The sequence below is a fragment of the Octopus sinensis genome, linkage group LG19 (genome assembly GCF_006345805.1).
Source record: "Octopus sinensis linkage group LG19, ASM634580v1, whole genome shotgun sequence".
Lineage (NCBI taxonomy): Eukaryota > Metazoa > Mollusca > Cephalopoda > Octopoda > Octopodidae > Octopus > Octopus sinensis.
The window spans coordinates 45,057,111-45,072,883 of NC_043015.1; the positions used below are offsets into that span (position 1 = coordinate 45,057,111).

The 15,773-nt window shown below is 37.3% G+C and overlaps 1 protein-coding gene across 1 annotated transcript; it reads right to left on the reverse strand.

The window, feature by feature from the left end:
• Positions 1-5,267: 5,267 nt before the first annotated feature.
• LOC115221974 (store-operated calcium entry-associated regulatory factor) lies at positions 5,268-7,286 on the reverse strand. The gene has a single exon (XM_029792072.2). It carries the CDS (start codon positions 7,039-7,041, stop codon positions 6,154-6,156), a length of 888 nt encoding a protein of 295 aa, XP_029647932.1. The 5' UTR covers positions 7,042-7,286; the 3' UTR covers positions 5,268-6,153.
• Between the last annotated feature and the right edge of the window lie 8,487 nt (positions 7,287-15,773).

The following is a 15,773-nucleotide window of genomic DNA, read 5'->3' on the forward strand; positions in this document are numbered from 1 at the left end:
CATAAACAGGTAGACCATAGGGACCAGATATGGCCAGTTTAAAAGCTAGATGGTTAATTCCTATCCTGAAATCCAAGCCTTTTATTGATGTAGTGAGAGTAGAATGCTCAGCTAATTTAATTCTTACTTCTCACCAAGATCAACTTATCTGTCATCCTTTCTGGTTCAAGCAACAGAGCCCTTGACCTTGTGAGAATGTAAAAAAACAGAAAACTGCTATACAGGTATGTCCTGGTGATCAGGTATCGTAGGGGAGACAATTCTTTCTAGATCAATTAAAGGTAGAATTTGTGGTTTGAATTTTAAATCAAAAACCAATGAATAAGGTGTACTCTTTTACTTGTTTCAGTCATTTGACTGCGGCCATACTGGCGCACCACCTGTAGTCAAGGAAATCAACACCAGGACTTATTCTTTGTAAGCCTAGTACTTACTCTATCGGTCTCTTTTGCCGAACCGCTAAGTTACAGGAACGTAAACACACTAGCATCAGTTGTCAAGCGATGTTGGTGGGGACAAACACAGACACACACTCATATATATGATGGGCTTCTTTCAGTTTCCATTTACCAAATCCACTCACAAGGCTTTTGTCGGCCGAGGCTATAGTAAGAAGGCACTTGTCCAAGGTGCCACACAGTAGGACTGAACCCGGAACCATGTGGTTGGTAAGCAAGCTACTTACCACACAGCCACACCTGTACCTATGTGTACTGAATATATACAATGAATAATTTTTTGTCTTACACATTACAAAAACCTTAAAATTTTCAATTGTTAGTAGTCATATATAGTACCATTTCATCCTTATTTGAAACTGTCAGCTTGGCATAAACTGAGACAAATAAATTCCACTAAATTAAACATTTTAGAAAGCTAAACACATCTTCTTTGGCTCCAAAATAAATCGAGATGGTGACTGCACTCCAGAAATAAGACGGCGGATAGTACTAGGCAGAGAGGCAATGGTCAGTATGAGCAGGGTCTGGAAGAGTAGAGACATCAGACTCGCTACCAAATGCAGATTGGTGAATGCAATTGTCTTCCCAATAGCAACATATGGATGCGAGACCTGGACAAAAAAGAGAAGTAATGCATTTGAGCTTTGGTGTTGGAGAAGACTTTTACGGATTCCATGGACAGCGAGGCTCACCAATGGAGAAAATGCCGCTAGAAGCTAGGATCAACAAGCATAGATTGGCATATTTCGGTCATATTATGCAGAGAAAATCCCTGGAGAAGGACATCATGCTCGGAATGGTTAGTGGCAAGAGAGGAAGAGGCCAACCAAGAACCCGCTGGCTTGACACCATCAAGAGTGATACCGGAATGGACATAGCCAATCTGAAAGAAGTGGCCCAGGATAGAACTGACTGGAGGACACTGATCCAACGAGTGATCGAGAGTTGACCTCGACTGAGCGAATAGAGAGAGACACACAGTGCTTCTAGAACTTGAGTTTCGCTGAGGTGGGCAGGTCCTCTCAAGAATTTCATACCACCGGACATCTTAGTCCATTGTTATTTCCTCCATGAGGCCCAACTTCCTGAGATCGGTCCTTACCACTTCATCTCACACTTTCCTACGTCTCCCTCTTCCATAGGTACCTTCTACTTTCAGTGATAGGCACTTCTTTATGCAGCTGTCCTCGTTCATATGCATCACATGTCCAAACCAACGTAGTCTTCTCTCTTGCATGCTATATTTGATTCCTCCTTTGCCCAACTTTTCTCTCAATACATTTGCACTTTGCCGTACATGTGCACCAATGTTGCACACCCAGCAGAGCATACTACCTTCGTTTTTCTTCAGTCTACGCATGTCTTCTGCATTCAGAACCCATATCTCATTACCATGGAATATAGTTTACCTTTCACTCTGAGAGAGAGAGTCTTTTGTTGCCAACAGGGGTAATTACTCTCTGAATTTCCTCCAACCAATTCTTATTCTAGAAACAATACTTTCAGAGCATCCTCCACCATTGCTTATTTGGTCACCAAGGTAACAGAAACTATCAACAACTTCAAGAGAGCCTCCTGGGCATTTGAGAGAACCTAATTCACCTGTGCTCTTAGTGCTTTTTGTTCCTGCACATCTACCACATACAAAGGACTACTTATATATATATATATATATATTGGTGGCACATAAAAAGTACCATCTGAACATGGCCGATGCCAGCACTGCCTTGATTCGCTTCTATGCCGGTTGCATGTGACCTGCTGTGCTTGAGGAGACCTACTGAGTCAAGTACATCAACATCAAAATAAATATCAAATGGAAATTGTAGTTGTGATCTCTGTGCCAGTGACACGTAAAAAGCACCCACTACACTCATGGAGTGGTTGGCATTAGGAAGGGCATCCAGCTGTAGAAACACTGCCAGATCAAACTGGAGCCTGGTGCAGCCTCCTGGCTTCCCAGACCCCGGTCGAACCGTCCAACCTGTGCTAGCACGGAAAACGGACGTTAAACGATGATATATATATATATATACACACATTAAATTAATAATTATATAAAGGGAGCAAGGGGGAAACTCCTTTTTGCCTTGCTCCCTTAATATAATTACATACACATAATTATTAATGTATAACTTACCTATAAATTTTTATTGCATGCTGACTACCCGATAAAAATTATTAACATGATTTTATCCTTATATTCTATTCTAGCATGAACTAATATATACATACATACATATATATATATATATATATAATATATATATATATTATATATATATATATATATACATGCATATATATATGTTAGTAGTCTTTAAGGTTTGATGTCAAAAGAATAAAAGAAATTGATGGAATTTCAGGTGAAAAATATTTTGGCACATTTTATTTTCAATACATTCTTGCAGCCAACAACATACACACATCTTTAGTCAAGGATAAAACAAACAATAATTTTGATAGTAGATTTATATATACATAAATTTGATGTGGATAAAGTTATATTACAACTCTGTGGTGATTCATGATTATAACAGACCATTAACTTTGTCAAACAATAAGACAATTAGATATCTGTTTGGCAGCTGTAGAAGACTTTATATATATATATATATATATATATATATATATAATTATAATAAAGGGTTAATTGCAACAAGTTGCTCAAAACCACATACCGAAAATATTAGAAATAGCAGCCAAATAGGTCACAAACCCACATACCAAAAATATTAGAAATAGCAGCCAAATAGGTCACCATTACTACTAGTAGTAGTAATGGTGACCTATTTGGCTGCTATTGTTGTAATTAACTTGTTGTAATTAACCCTTTATTATAATTAATATAATCCTTACCGAATATGGTCATTTCCATACCGAAAAAAACTACTAGGTGAAATTTATTCATTTTATTAAGTTAATTATATTTCACCCTTTATTTGTGTGTGTATATATATATATATATATATACATACATACATGAATGCTGTACAGTGGCCAGATTATGATAGGGGATATTTAGGTGGTACAATTAAGAATTATTTTTTTTCGTATGGCTATTGTTGATTGATTCTGGGCTATATATTACCTTTGTGCTGCTGCTCAAACTGGTGGTAATTGCAGCCAAATCTACTAACAATCACACCTATCTTAAAGAGCAACAAAAATTCCTATCGATCTGAGGTAATCAATCACTCACTCTAGATTTAAAGCAACCAAAAATGAACAAAATTGAAGCAAAAACTTTTATTTCGATGCTGTTATTATCATTCAGGTCACTGCTTGGAACCGAACTCGGAATCTCGGGGTTAGTAGCCCGTGCTCTTAACCACTACGCAATATGCCCGTGAGCCCACAGGCATATGGCGTAGTGGTTAAGAGCGTGGGCTACTAAACCCAAGATTCTGAGTTCGATTCCAAGCAGTGACCTGAATAATGACAATAATAATAATAATTAATTCTTTTATTGGCCACAAGAGCTGACCATCACCAAACCAACACCAAGAAAGAAGACAACAACAATAATAATAATGTCTAAAATACCTTAGGAATGAGAACCCAGGTTCGAAATTTCCTCAAGACACCTGATGAAGGCTGGAGAGCATATCAGCCGAAATGTTGTGTTAACAACAAACAAGATGTGGACAAATATCCGTCAAATGTAAATAATGTAAAGTAAAAACATTCAACAAAACAACATCATCCTTAATTACCCTCCGAAATATTCCCTGTGACAATAAAGCTGACAGCAGTATGATTTCTAAAAAGAATTCTTTCACGAGACAAACGGATGGTTAACATGTAGTTTACGACCGTAAAAGCGTGAAAATAGATTGTCTTAAAAATAATGAAAATAAATTGCGATGGAAACCAGAAGTGATGACACTGACCTTCCATAATTCCATGTAAACAATGTGTGTATAACCAATGTATAGAACATACATATTATTTAGGTAATCTTTCTACGAGAAACACGTGAAGTGAAAGTATTTCGGTAATCACTTGCTTTTGGTCTCAGAACTGTCAAACCATTAAAATCTTTTATTTCTTTAACTTTTTTCCAGCTGAATGGCTTCATCATCATCATCATCATAGTTTAACGTCCGCTTTCCATGCTAGCATGGGTTGGATGATTTTGACTGAGGGCTGGCGAACCAGATGGCTGCACCAGGCTTCAATCTTGATCTGGCAGGGTTTCTACAGCTGGATGCCCTTCCTAACGCCAACCACTTCGAGAGTGTAGTGGATGCTTTTACGTGCCACCGGCACGGGACCAGTCAGGCGGCACTGGCAACGACCTCGAGTGCCAGTAATGCAACGCTGGTAATGATCACGCTCGAATGGTGCCTTTTAAGTTCTTATGTTTATATAAAGGCTTGTGTTTATATATTTTTGTGTATATGTGTATGTGTTTATGTAGGAGTGTGTATGTATGTATATTTGTGTACGTAAGTATATGCATTAATATAACATGAAAAGCGAACATATATACTCTTTTACTTGTTTCAGTCATTTGACTGCAGCCATGCTGGAGCACCGCCTTTAGTCGAGCAAATCGACCCCAGGACTTATTCTTTAAATGGAACTAAATCGCCCTGAGATCACACGCAATTTTTTTTTTTTTTCATAATCGCGTGAATTCCCGTGTACAAAACACAGATTCGCAAAACTTCCTGAAAATTCAAAAAAAATAAGTCACATACCATCATCAACAACAACTCGACCAAAGATTGAGCAAAAGTGTCAATGGCTCTACAAAAGTTGGTGGTATTGCATAATCTAATATATTCCATAATCACGATCGACACGTCAGTATTTCGTTTAAGAGGTTTTGTTAATTACCATATTTACTCACTTATAAGTCATAACCTAATTCTTGTTTTTCAGTTGAAAATCAAAATAGTGTTACTTATATACAAATAAATATGGTACGTTTGGGGAGGGGGCGATCTAAAAATACAGAAAAATAAAGTATACAAATAATGAAAGTTAAATAGATCATAAGAACCACTTCATAAAAGTGATCTTGACATTTAGAATCTTAAAAACAACTATATACACATTTTTTAATTCACTTTTGTGTGAATAAATCGACGACTTAAATTCTTAGACCACTACAAATGGGATTAAGTATCCGAACAAAGCAAAAATTAGTATTAAAAAATTAACGACTTTGTTCAACACTTGCTAATTAATTATATTACATTGTTTTAGAATTGTTCATTAAAAAAAAATGGAAGATTTAAATGCTTTTTTCCACCTTCTGATGTTTCAAATTGTTTACAAATGATTAAGCTTAATGGCAGAAAAGAGAAAACTTGAGGAGAGTTATTTTTAAATCCAAAATGTCAAGATCGCACAACACTTCTTTTGTTCGGGTTGGATTAAAGAAAGAAAAAAAAAAACAAGAATGACAAAAGAATTTAGAAAAAAATATAATATTCAAAATTTCTTTTTTTAGAAAAACAAGGAAAAAGACAAGTTTTGCTTATGGTATTGATCATAGACTGGGGAGGTGGGGGTACTGTGAAATTAGGGACAATAAAGCAAAATGTCACATCTATATAAACAATCTGATGGAATATTCTCAAATATAATGGTAAAACAAGATTGTCAGCCCTAATTGGTATACAATTAAGGCAAAAAAACAAGAATAAATTTTAAATTTTTCACAGTTTAAGATAGATCTTTAACGGCGTTTAGTTCCACCAAATCCAGAGGCTGTTCGAGTTTCGGAGCTGCTGAAGCTACTTGAGGGGCCAGAATGATAACCTGTTGGTGACCCAAACCAGTCTCTTTGATACCCATCATTGTAATAAGAGTTCGAGCGGTAACCACCTCTGTTTCCAAAAAGGTAGCCGAGAAATGCACCAGAAGCTAGACCACTGAAAAATCCAGGCTGTTGTCCGGTATTACTGTGAGATGTGGAGCTGTACGGAGGTGGAGCATCCTGGCCTGAGCAGTAATCGGATCTGAAACCGTATGGCGGTGGAGGGGCACTTGGAGTTGACCCGCTTTGTGCGCCTCCGGGAAACGATGATGGATTGGTAGGTGTTGCAAAACAAGTACGATACACGAAGAAGATAATCATAATAACAAACAGGAAAGTGAAAATTGAGCCGAACCCAAAACCCGATTCGTGTTTCGACGAGTAATGGTTGAAGTAACTGCCTGAGCCTTTCTGGTTTACGTAGTCAATGTCGTATTCCAGACCGCAAGAGCCAGCCAGGATGTAAGGGTCGTCAGCATACTCGTAACCTTCGCACGAGACAACGATCTGTCCGAAGCGATACCTTTTGTCCATGTCCGTTTTACATTCCCACTGGATATCGTAGCCGTCCCAACCTCTGTTGTAACACTGGACGGTCTGTGGAATGACGGACCGACATCCTGCTGATCCGCCAGTGCATTTCAACTGAGCGACTGGGGAAGACCTCCTCGCGGTCGTCATCTGTCCACGATTTAGAGTGATCACGTTGATGTCCTGCAACAGGACTTTCCTTCCTTCGATTTCTTGGCCATAAATCAAAACCAGTAAAATAAGTGTAAGTGCGGGAAGTCTCTTGATTTCTGTCATCTTTGAGGGTAGCTACACGCTCGTAACGTCGACAAAGCGCTCACTAAGAGGATATGTCACTTCCACCTGCGAAGGGAGATAATTTGTCGCTTTCTGAGTACTTGCAACTTACTAATTGCTCAGGATACAATTAAGGATCTCTGTAGAAAATTCGAAATAAATATATTTAGTTAATCTTCCAAGGCTTTTATAAATGTCATGGTATTTTGTGGGAGTGTGTTTTTCCCAGCTATTAATAGATCAATACATTTTCTTTCTCCGAAATAGAGGTATTCACAATGACGTCATATGACAGTGTGTGAACATAGTTGGTAGGAAAACGCAGTTGTTTATTGTAAAAAGAATTTCATCAGCTGTATCCACCAGACACGTAACGATAAGCTGTTGGCTAGTTTTTATAATTGTTTCACTTTTAGTAGTATTTACTCAGAAAGAAATATAAATGATGATGAAATATGTTGTCACATTTATTCTATGTTGCTTCATTAATTTTTATTTATTTATTTTTAAGAGTTTAAAAATTAGACATTAGAAGTATCAAATAAAGATCAAAAATTGGTACTTTCAAAACAACATTTATTAAGAGTTGGGACCAATATCGATATTTTTTTTTAACCAGGCGGCGAGCTGGCAGAAACGTTAGCACGCCGGGCGAAATGCGTAGCCGTATTTCGTCTACCGTTACGTTCTGAGTTCAAATTCCGCCGAGATCGACTTTGCTTTTCATCCTTTCGGGGTCGATTAAATAAGTACCAGTTACGCACTGGGTCGATATAATCGACTTAATCCGTTTGTCTGTCCTTGTTTGTCCTCTCTGTGTGGGTAGTAAAGAAATAGGTATTTTGTCTGCTGCTACGTTCTGAGTTCAAATTCCGCCGAGGTCGACTTTGCTTTTCATCCTTTCGGGGTCGATTAAATAAGTACCAGTTACGCACTGGGTCGATATAATCGACTTAATCCGTTTGTCTGTTCTTGTTTGTCCTCTCTGTGTTTAGCCCCTTGTGGGTAGTAAAGGAATAGATATTTTTTAAACCGTTCCATAGAGACATATATGTTAAATTTGGAAACTTTTTGTAGTAATCCAGATCAGAATTTTATCTAGCATTTTCTATTTTGGAACGTTTCACTTTTCACCTAAACAATTCTGCATTTTACATTTTCCGTATAGCTTCATTGCAATCTTCCTAATAAATGTTAGAAAGTTATTTCAAATATTTATTTACTTCTGTAGTTTTCAGAAAAAAGCTTTTCTCTGTAAATTTTTTTTTTAAATTCGGAAAAGTTGGATCTTTTCGCTTTGACCGGCAGATTTTTTTAATAATTTCTTTGTCAAAGCGAAAAGATCCTTTAATTGGGGTGGAGTGAGGGGAAATTAAAAGCGAAAAAACAAAACCGACGTATACGACAAGTATGTAAAATATATTTCTGTGTACTGCTTTCTCTGTTCATTCGGATAAGCTGTAGAAATGAGGTTAAAACTCGGATCTTGTGAATTTTCCGAGGTCCTCTCCACACCCTCCCGTTGCTTTGCACTCATTTTTTTTTCCATTTTCGTTTCCTACACATTTGTTTACACCCATTGCACTATTTTCTTCTGATTATCATTTCCGGGTCAAGTTGAGAGGTAAAAAATTTTTAATAGGTCTTTTGGACAAAATCCTAATCTCCTACATCGAAAACAGGAATCCGAAGAAATTTTTTTGGGGGAAAAAAAATGGAAGGAACACAAATGTCACCTCCGACATGCTAGAAACAACAGCTAAATGACATGATTTCTGAAAAAAAAACTTCCTTTAAAGTTTATATCGAAGATCAGGTTTTTAAAATTGCTCATCACAAACGCGAATTACAAAATAAAAAAGGTAATTTCAATTGAAGTTGAGCTAGGTAAAACTTCAGTACAAATTATATTATTTCTTGTGTGCATGCGCAAAATTACAGAGATTACGGATTTTTCTTAAAGAAACGTTCAAACCTCCTTCTCCAACCTCCACCTATCACCTCTCTACTTTCAAAAAGCTAAAATTTCCGAATGTTTCACTTGTAGCTTTTTTTGAAAGTGGGGAAGTTTTTTTAGAAGTGGTGTCGTTTAGCTATTGTTTCTAGTACATCGGGTTTCCTGGTGGTGGTCTGATATTTTTGACGTTTGTTATTTCAGTAGAATTCTACGCATGCATGAAACATCAAACGAAAGTGGAACATTCGAAGTTTTTAGCTTTTTAAAAGCAGGGAGGTGGTGGGTAGGTGAGGTGGGGAGAAGGGGCATTGAGTGTTTATTTAAGAAAAATTAAATTTGGAAAAATTAAAAATTCCCAGATTCATAACCTCTGTATTTTTCTATGTGGATTAAAAAGAAAATTCGAAAAAAAGTTAAAAATTGGGGTGAAGTTGGGTGAAAATTAAAATTTTGAAAACGTGATCTTTCGGCGAAATCGTATTCTCATGTATCAAAAACATAGAAATCCGAATAAATTTTTTGGGAAATAAAAAACGGAAGTGAGTGAAATGCATATGAATGAGCGCAGATTGGATCAAACCATAAGCTAAAACCCTTCATAACTTTTTTTTATTCTTGTGAATTTTCACAAAATTTTTTTTCGGTTCTGTCTTCTGCACATCATCATCATCGTTTAACGTCCGTTCTCCATGCTAGCATGGGTTGGACGGTTCGACCGGGGATCTGGGAAGCCAGAAGGCTGCACCAGGCTCCGGTCTTATCTGGCAATGTTTCTAAAGCTGGATGCCCCTCCTAACACCAACCACTCCGTGAGTGTAGTGGGTGCTTTTTATGTGCCACCTGCACTGGTGCCAGGCGAGGCTGGCATCAGCCACAATTGGATTGGCGCATTTTATGTGCCACCAGCACGGAAGCCAGTCGAGGCGGCACTGGCTTCGGCCACGATTCGGATGGTGCACAATGGAATTAATATGATTATGCAATGAAATTTTTATTTTAATATTTTAAACCACCCCTACCCACCTTAATTCTATAAAACTGTGCATAAAATAATCATCGTATTCCAATTTCTTTCTCTTTTCAATGAATAGCAGATGAGTGACTATCTTTCCATACAGACACAACACAGGCTACACTTTCAGGCTTTTTGGATAAAGTTTTCAGAAATAACCCAATAGGTTTACCATTAATTCCATGAAATATTCACGGGTCCTGCTAGTAATATTCTATAGTATAACTGCAGTATGGTCAAGATGACATCACAGTACCTGAGCATCCTCTTTGGCTGAAAAAATACTCGGCTCTAAATTTGAAATAACACTTTTTACTCAAGTCTTACACTGAACTTATTTCTTATAAGTAACTATCATACTTCCATGTTTTTGAGTGTTGAAATTAATCTTTTTATTCATCAGTGGGTTTTTTTTTCTGTAGCCTTGTGCTAAACTTCTCTAAGCCAGATTAAGAAAAAGAATGGTAGTTATATAGTATCCAGGTAACCTGTGACAAACTCCACCCATCTAACACCCGTGGACATATTTACAAAGTCAGAAAACAGCATAGCTCCCGTGACTTCAGGAAACATTTTTCACGCTGAGAGTTGCTGAAGCATGGAACAAACTGCCGGCATCAGTTGTTAGTTGTTGGAGCACTGCATCCTTCAAAACTTCCATGCTTTCTGAGATTCGCCAACACTACACCTGATTTTCTCCCCTCCATACATACACAGGCATGTATCTGACTCATACATTGTTTGCTTTCCAGACATTTTTACATTACTGCATATGCTTTATGACAAGTTGTGGTGCACCTGAGCACTGTATACAATAATTTCATTATTATTATTATAAAATCATGTCTTATCATAATATAAATTCACAATTCTATTTGTAAATTAATGTGACTTGATTATGCTGCCATGTATATCTTTCAAGTGCTAGTCTGCAACTTGACAGAACATGTCTAACCGTCGCTTTCTCTCCGCATCTACACTCATCGGTTTTGTTTATGTTCCATCAGAAAAAGTGATCTGACATCATTCCTAAATGTTAAAAAGCTATTAAACTATTTTGCAATTCTAAGTTTGTCAACACCAACAGCTGATAGAAATAAATCATAGTACACAGACGATGGTAGTTCTTTCTAGCAATTTTTAATCCACAGTTGACACTTTTGACACAATTCATGAATGCAGGGGGTTAACTGCAGAGCATGAATAGTCAGAGTAGAAACATGTACCAATTTAGGGATTTCAAAGAAAGTGCGAATGTCACAATCTGGCTCATAACAGTTGATAAAGATTTTATACAAAATTATTTAATGCAAGATATCGGTTTTATTTTAAAATAAAAACAGAACAGCTGATGTTTTTAACTAATCTGGTAGTATTTTCAAATACTGCATCCTTTAAGGCCCTCATGCTTTCTGAAATCTGCCGAAACTACACCTGATTGTCCCCCTTCCATACTCATACACATATGTGTGTGTCATGACTCATGCACTGATCTTTTCCTGACGCTTGTACATTACCCTATGTACTATACATACACTTTAGATGAATTGTAGTGCACCTGAGCACTGTACACAATTATTATTATTATTATTATTAATAGCAAAACAGATGTTTTTCAAGTATCTACAGTGAAAAAAGATTGGAAAAAAATCATCAGAATATGATGAGATCTTGGTTCGCTGTATGTACCATTTTGCTTGCAAACTGTTTTTTAAAAGCTATGTGTTACTTATAACAATAATTTTCTGACTGAATCTCAGAACAGTATAAAAGCATAGAGAGCTTGGAATGTAGGAAGGTGATGTTATATTGAATAAAAATAAAGACAAATAAAAGAACTGTGGATCAATAACTTGAAGAACAGATAAGAAAAAGCATTCAGTACTATTTTGAAGTATTTAACCCTTTCATTACCAACCCGGCTGAAACCGCCTGTGGCTCTGTAGTACAAATGTCTTGTTTTCATAAGTTTTGAATTAAAATCTTCCACCAAACCTTAGTCACAATTTATGCTCCTAACACCAGCTTAGTGATAACAAAGTTAATTTACTAAATTCTTTGTTTTATATAAAATTAATTGAAAGAAATATAGAACATCTCAAGAGAAATACGGTAACAATAGGGTTAAAGAGATGTAGATGTTAAAAGGGTTTTTTTAAGAAAAATAGGTTTTGTATTTAGAGATCATAAGAAGAAATGAAGTTCACTGAATAATGACAATGCCACAAAGACTGCACTGTTGCTGTGAATTAATGTATGTGTGTATGGGCTTCCATACTTACAAGCAGAAGTAGTCTGGCAGCCACAGTATAATGAAACTTACATGATATCATATTCTTCTGGACATATTCTATTGATAAATTGTGTGAAACAAAACTGTAACTGCATCATTTAATTGAATAAAGATTGGAAGGCACCTACCTAGTTTGTTTTTTTTTTGTTTTCATTACAACTTATTCAACTTTGGTCAAGAATTTAAAAAGAAACTGACACTCTGTCGGCTACAACGACAAAGGTTCCAGTATATCAGATCAACAGAACAACCTGCTCGTGACATTAACATGCAAGTGTCTGAGCACTCCACTTACATGCATCCACTTGAAGTAGTTCCCAGGGATATTCAGCATGACACAGAATGTGGCTGGCAGAAACGTTAGCATGCCGGGCGAAATGCTTAGCGGTATTTTGTCTACCACTACATTCTGAGTTTAAATTCCGTCGAGGTCAACTTTGCCTTTCATCATTTCGGGGTCGATTAAATAAGTACCAGTTACGCACTGGGGTCGATATAATCGACTTAATCCGTTTGTCTGTCCTTGTTTGTCCTCTCTGTGTTTAGCCCCTTGTGGGTAGTAAAGAAATAGGTATTTCGTCTGCTGTTATGTTCTGAGTTTAAATTCTGCCGAGGTAGATTTTGCCTTTCATCCTTTCGGGGTCGATTAAATAAGTACCAGTTACGCACTGGGGTTGATATAATCGACTTAATCCGTTTGTCTGTCCTTGTTTGTCCCCTCTATGTTTAGCCCCTTGTGGGTAGTAAAGAAATATGTATTTCGTCTGCCGTTATGTTCTGAGTTTAAATTCCCCCGAGGTCAACTTTGCCTTTCATCATTTCAGGGTCGATTAAATAAGTACCAGTTACACACTGGGGTTGATATAATCGACTTGATCCGTTTGTCTGTCCTTGTTTGTCCCCTCTGTGTGTAGCCCCTTGTGGGCAATAAAGAAATAAGAATACCTGGAACTAAATTAGCCGACAACTGGGTCATGTGACTTGATGCTAAGACAAACTCTGGTGAGCCGATGCTCCAGTATTAAGGTTAAAGCAGCCAAATTGGCAAGATGTCTAATATTACAATAAAACGAATATGTTAAACAGTTCTGCCAAGCCAAACAAAATGACTGGAAACTATAATTTAACTGATGCTGCAATTCCATAGCGTGAAAGGTTGTGTAAAACTGAGAAAAGCATTCGCCTATGACCCAGAGGGATGTTAGGTCTAAACAAACCAGCAGACATGTTACACCAGATAGAAGATGATGAAGAATACGATGGTAATAATCTAAGGTCCAAAGAATGTGAATCCAATGACTGTAGGAATGACAATTTGGTATCTTGTTGATATGAAGCTAACTGTTGGAGATCGATTGAGTCTGTGGTCAAGCTGGCAGAAACATTAGCACGCCGGGCGAAATGCTGAGCTGTATTTCGTCTGCCGCTACGTTATGAGTTCAAATTCCGCCGAGTTCGACTTTGCCTTTCATCCTTTCGGGGTCGATAAATGAAGTACCAGTTACGCACTGGGGTCGATGTAATCGACTTAATACCTATGTCTGTCCTTGTTTGTCCCCTCTATGTTTAGCCCCTTGTGGGTAGTAAAGAAATAGGTATTTCGTCTGTCGCTACGTTCTGAGTTCAAATTCCGCCGAGGTCGACTTTACCTTTCATCCTTTCGGGGTCGATAAATTAAGTACCAGTTACACACTGGGGTCGATGTAATCGACTTAATACCTATGTCTGTCCTTGTTTGTCCTCTCTATGTTTAGCCCCTTGTGGGTAATAAAGAAATAGGTATGCTGAGCATTGATATACATGTGAGATAAGGTGTCAGCTGCAGAATTGCTTATGCCTTTAGCATACTGTATGTTCAAAGCATACTGGGAGATGAAATCAAGAAGTAATAAATCTCTCAGAGAATATTTGTCAGACTTTGATTTTAAGGTAAAGGCTTATGGTAAGTAAAAACTGTAAACTGCTGTTCTTCAAGAAAGTGCCAAAAATGTTTAACCCTTTCATTACCAACCCGGCTGAAACCGGCTCTGGCTCTGTAGTACAAATGTCTTGTTTTCATAAGTTCTGAATTAAAATCTTCCACCAAATCTTAGTCACAATTCATGTTCCTAACACCAGCTGAATGATAACTAAGTTATTTTACTAGATTCTTTGTTACATTTAAAATAATTGAAAGAAACACAGAGCATCTCAAAGTACATGCAGTAACGAAAGGGTTAATGTTTAGGGAGACAGCCAAAAGTTCCTTGCTGAAAGTACTACATCAAGTCTCGGCAGGTTTAAGGCATTGAAAAAAGCAAGAAATAGGTTACCAGGCGTTTGAAATGAATTGTTGCAAAACTCCACTGACTTCAACATTGGATGCATCAACTATTAATGACAGTAGCGCATCAAAGGCATGGTGTGACAACAGAGTTACTCTGGATAATATTTCTGATATTTTCAAACGCTTGCAGGTGAGAAAAATTTAGCGACATAGCTTCATTTGTCTTCTTACGGTTTTATAAAAGTTTAGTGCTTTTAATCATAAATCTGCCTGATCAGTCTTGTGCTAGGGGAAAACAAGAGCCTCTGAAACTTATTATGTTTTGTCCTGTCTTGTCTTTATAGAAGTGGCATTCATCAATAATAATGCGGATCTTTCAATCGAATAATATATCTGAATTTAACAACACGTAAAATTTCTTGATATTTGGTTTTTCTGCTTCTAGTATTTGTTGTGAATATTCTACAAATAGCAATAATAACTCTCTGAGATAACAGGGAGATAACTCTTTTGTGTGTAAGGGGAGCTAACTTAGTCCTACGCCTATCACTAAAATACTTCTGAGATTTTCAGCGGTACGGAATTACTCGAAATGAAAATACACATACATATGTGTGTATATATATTGTTTTGCAAAATTCTTCATGTGAAATTCATGTGTTAGAACAGATATTGTTATATTTAGTGATAGTCGCAGGAGTGGCTGTGTGGTAAGTAGCTTGTTTACCAACCACACGGTTCCGGGTTCAGTCCCACTGCGTGTACTATAGCCTTGGGCCGACCAAAGCCTTGTGAGTGGATTTGGTAGACGGAAACTGAAAGAATCCTGTCGTATATATATATGTGTTTGTGTGTCTGTGTTTGTCTCCCCAACATTGCTTGACAACCGATGTTGGTATGTTTATGTACCCGTTACTTAGCGGTTCAGCAAAAGAGATCGATAGAATAAGTACTAGGCTTACAAAGAATAAGTCCTGGGGTCGATTTGCTCGACTAAAAGGCGGTGCTCCAGCATGGCCGCAGTCAAATGACTGAAACAAGTAAAAGAGGGAGTAAAGAGAGTCATCTTTTGCCAATTAAACGCAAGCACTGTTTATCTTCACGTTAGCTTTATATTTATTATTTTAGTTGCTTTGGAATAAGCAGAACAAGAGAAAATACGTGGGATAAAGAGTCGTTGCTGAAATGATGCCCTATCCAGGGG